The sequence below is a fragment of the Helobdella robusta genome (assembly GCF_000326865.2).
Source record: "Helobdella robusta unplaced genomic scaffold HELROscaffold_4, whole genome shotgun sequence".
Classification (NCBI taxonomy): Eukaryota; Metazoa; Annelida; class Clitellata; order Rhynchobdellida; family Glossiphoniidae; genus Helobdella; species Helobdella robusta.
Window position 1 is genome coordinate 5,615,970 of NW_008704902.1, and position 4,209 is coordinate 5,620,178.

The 4,209-nt window shown below is 35.4% G+C and overlaps 1 protein-coding gene across 1 annotated transcript; it reads right to left on the minus strand.

The window, feature by feature from the left end:
* Positions 1-343: 343 nt before the first annotated feature.
* On the minus strand, positions 344-2,654 carry HELRODRAFT_107188 (hypothetical protein). The gene is made up of 5 exons (XM_009024802.1): positions 2,567-2,654; positions 2,094-2,275; positions 1,699-1,935; positions 1,561-1,619; positions 344-1,153 (listed from the first exon to the last, which is right to left on the minus strand). The coding sequence occupies exons 3-5, from the start codon at positions 1,850-1,852 to the stop codon at positions 893-895; spliced, it is 474 nt and encodes a 157-aa protein (XP_009023050.1). The 5' UTR covers positions 1,853-1,935; positions 2,094-2,275; positions 2,567-2,654; the 3' UTR covers positions 344-892.
* Between the last annotated feature and the right edge of the window lie 1,555 nt (positions 2,655-4,209).

Sequence of the window (4,209 nt, forward strand, 5' to 3'; positions counted from 1 at the left end):
GTGGTTTGACGTGTGCATTTTGCCAATCCAATGTTGCTCGCGTTTGCTTCTGTTTGTCTTCTAATGTATACCGTAATCAGGAAACAACGTCTTATACATTCTCATCTTATAGATGGCTAGTTTATGTCTTATTATTTTTAGTTATCAGCTTTATATACATTATATATATATATATCTATGTACGTACATATAAACATATGTAGATATAAAATATATGGTAGTTGCACCTCACTCTTTGTAACGTTGTTTTAAACTACTGTGAATAGTACACAATATTTCAACATTTCCTCGATGTTGCACGCTATTTTTGATTTTAAGCATTTCCGTGCATTTATAAGAGGTTTGTCTTGACGAAAGTGACAGCTTCTAATTTTTCAAAATTAAAAATTCACACAAATTCTCAATTAAAATGTTAAGTGTCCTTCAATTTGGTTAACCATAATAATGTTCATTAAATATTTAATTCAATATCCTTTTGGAAGAATTTTCATTTAAATTTACAAAATATTAATCAAACGAGAGTAAAAACTGACGATTTATTGTTTATTTTGAATTCATTTTAAAAACATTTGTCGTTTTAATTTGTGTTTTTATTTTTCAATATTTCATCTAAACGTAAAAATTAAAAAATTGAAAATTGTATAAAATCTATACAACGTAATGGATTAATACATAATTACAAAATTGTCATCAAGAATAAAAATAAATAATTGGATAACCCCTTCACGTCGTTAACAAATATATTTCTGCTTCCAAATGAAAACAGGAAAAATGATCGTCACGAGCACAATTTGATGACACTTGAACATTTGTCGAAATTTGAACTTCAAACAAGAGGTGAAATAGGAGTGGTGGGATAGTCGACAAGTATTAACATCGGTAGACTGTCATCTTATAAACAACCACAAGCCCTCACTACCATGTTCTTGTAGAACTTAAGAACGATGTTGCTGTTGTCGTCGATGTAGAGGACAGATTGCGTGGACAACTTGATGGGGGCACAGCATGGCTTGGGCACATATGAGGAGTTGAGGGAGTGAGCTAGAGTTTGTATGATGGCATGGTTCGTGGCATTCATGTATGAATTCATCGGGTAGGTGCATTCGCCGTAACAGTAGTTGGCCGTGTAGCCCACTGGAGCTATCACCCAATCCTATGTTTATGAAAAAATATTTAGAAGCATTATTAATAAATTTTGTTGTAATAGAGGATCAGCAGTTGTTCATTCGCTTTGATGCGATTCAAATCCTGTAAGTGCGGATCTCGATTGTCACACGCGTTTTTGTGATGCGCGTGATGTGATCCTATGCAGTCAGTAGGTTCTATGTACGCATACAAAAATAAAAATTTGACTAGCAACTGAAATGTGAAAAACTAAATGCAGGTAGTTCTACGATTTTCAAAGATGAGTAATAAATGAGAAGCTAAGTCAAGAAGGGTTTAAACATGATATTGATGTTATAATAGGTTTTTCTGGGTGAGATGTCTCATTGCATTCAAATCTACAAAACAGTTTCTGCACATCAAACGTCATCAAAATTCAGACAAGTTGATACCAACCTCCCAGCCTAGATCGCCGAAGTCCACGTATAACTTTCGACGTTGGCAGAGTCTGGTAACTGTTGCAATAATTTTTAAGAATGTTTCGAAAATAGTTTTGAATAGAAATACGAGAAGGCAGTAAAGCAGACGACTAACGATAGTTTGGTTTCTTCTTGTACGAATTTCTCTTGTTCCGACTATCCTTGCGCACTTTCCTGGTTTTGAATTCTCCGAGGTTTCTTATGTCGGCAGATCTTTTCTTTCTTCTACTCAACTGAATCCTCTCATCTTCATTTTGCGAATGAAACATGGTGACCAGGAAAGCCTGGTTTCGTGGACTGGTCCTCGGGTTGTTCAGTTGAACGCCGATTGATGATGGGTGCACCGTTTGACCTGTGGTGTTATAAGTGGCACGATACTGATTTCATTTCGTTCATCATTTTAAATGTTAATTTCAAACATCGGGAACATTGGCATATTGACTTTAAGTTTAGGTTAATACATTTTGATAAGGGTTGATAAATAGATGCTTCTCAAAAAGGCAGACAAACCACGTTCGTTGAGTATTTGAAGTGAGAAGACGATTTTTTTCCTGAAGCCCTGCTCATTCTTCAGTGCTTCAGTGACGTCATAACTCAACCATTTCTGGTACTGCAGAGTGCTGCGATGATGATGACTGAAGGATGGCAGACTGTGGAGTACGTGAGAGGCCACCAAACTTACATTCTTCTGTCTGCATTTGGCGTGAGAAGATTTTATTTTTCGTTCATTCAAACGCGGGAATAACTGCAAGTAGTAACTGCGTGTGATTCGCTGCAATGTAATGTAATGTCATGTGATGCTATTGACTGTAATGCTATGAGTTTCAACTTTAGTCTTACAAGTTGTAGAATAACTTAAGGGAACTAATTGGCATGTGATGGTGTTGAACTTATTGTAATGTAAAATAACGTGCCGTATGTGATTTAACGTGGTGTAATATGATGTAATGAGATGTTGGTATAACCCGATGTAAGAAACGAACCTTCGGTGTACGTGATTAACTCTGTAAATGTTAATATGATAGGAACTGTTAATGGATTTTGTGGTCAGTATCTTCAAGTAAGCTTTCTTCAGCTTGTACGTCGTTGGTATTTCGCTTAGAATGAAAGTCAAGTTCGTGACTGGAGATGGTCGGTAGGCTGATCTAATGTTGTAACCTGCGTGCGAAAAATATTGAACAAATTATATCCATCGTTTGACTTGGAAGTAATTTATTGTCTTGTTAAAAGCCAATCCAGGTTTTAACGTTTCCACTGAGTGTTGAAGCATTAATGACAACATGAATCTGTTTCATCGGGACAATTAAATTGAACGCTGAGTGTTTTTCAAAATTCATTGATTTATGGAGTTCTTCAGCTCTTCAGATTACGTGCACAATAAACATATAAACTGCGCACAACACACACACACACACACACACAGAGAGAGAGAGAGAGAGAGAGAGAGATACACGGTTCACATACAAAGTACATATACAATGTTAGCATCCATACACGAACAAACATGCGTACACCTACACACACACACACACACACACACACACACACACACATCTACACACACACACACACACACACCTAAACACACACACACACATACATAGACAGCACACACGTGCACACAGGCACAAACAATTTTTTCAATGCATGAATACAATAAGATTTATTACATTTGGCGCGAACTAAAGGAAAGAATCAGCTGAAAATTGGTTGATCTACAATTTATTTATAATAATATACATATATTTATATACATATATTTAAAATTATATAAAAAGGAAAATGAACGTTTGACAACATAAAGAAAAGATGATTGGTTATCCATGCACAATCACGTGATCACGGCCATCAACCATTCGCTACGATTTAATTTCTTTAATTTAGGAAGAACTTACCAACCGGCAACATACAAACGAACGAACAAACGAAAATACATTAGCCGTTGTTCGCATGCAACAAATTAACCATCATCAACAACAACAACAAACACAACAAAACAATAAAAACAATGCCAATACAACAACAACATCAATGATAACAAAATAAAACAACAACAACAACAATAACAACAAGAGGAATGGCAAAGAAAATAAAACGCGGCATGTGTTGATCAATGGTATGCCGAATCGCTTAAGTAAATGTTTTGACGTCTCTAATGCTCGTTTATTCAAGCAAGTCACATGTGTTTCATGTAATGCTTTTTATTAGTATTCTTCTTATTGTTGTTATTGTTGTTGCTGTTGTTGTTTACGTTGTAATTGTTAGTGTATCTTTTGTGGGATTATCAATTAATTTAGAGAGGTTTTAACTTTCTCCTGGCTTAAATCGGCTGTTTGATTGTAATCGTGATGTGAGGATGATGATGTTGTTGATATTGATGATGTTGCTGATGATGTTGTTGATGATGTTGATGGTGATGATGTTGTTGATGATGTTGTTGATGATGTTGATGGTGATGATGTTGTTGATGATGTTGTTGATAATGATGATAATATTGATGTTGGCGTGATGTTGGCGAAGATGTTGATGATGTTGATGTTGGCGTTGTTGTTAATGTTGATGTTGAAGATGTTGTTGATGTTAATGTTGATGATGTTGATGATGTTGATGTTGTGGATGATGTTGA

Excerpts from the sequence above, each read along its gene's own strand:
- HELRODRAFT_107188 (XM_009024802.1), bottom strand. The coding sequence starts at position 1,852 with ATGTTTCATTCGCAAAATGAAGATGAGAGGATTCAGTTGAGTAGAAGA. Across the intron at positions 1,620-1,698 it reads CAAGAAGAAACCAAACTATC|TTACCAGACTCTGCCAACGT; the intron begins GTTAGTCGTCTG and ends TTATTGCAACAG. Across the intron at positions 1,154-1,560 it reads TCGGCGATCTAGGCTGGGAG|GATTGGGTGATAGCTCCAGT; the intron begins GTTGGTATCAAC and ends TCATAAACATAG.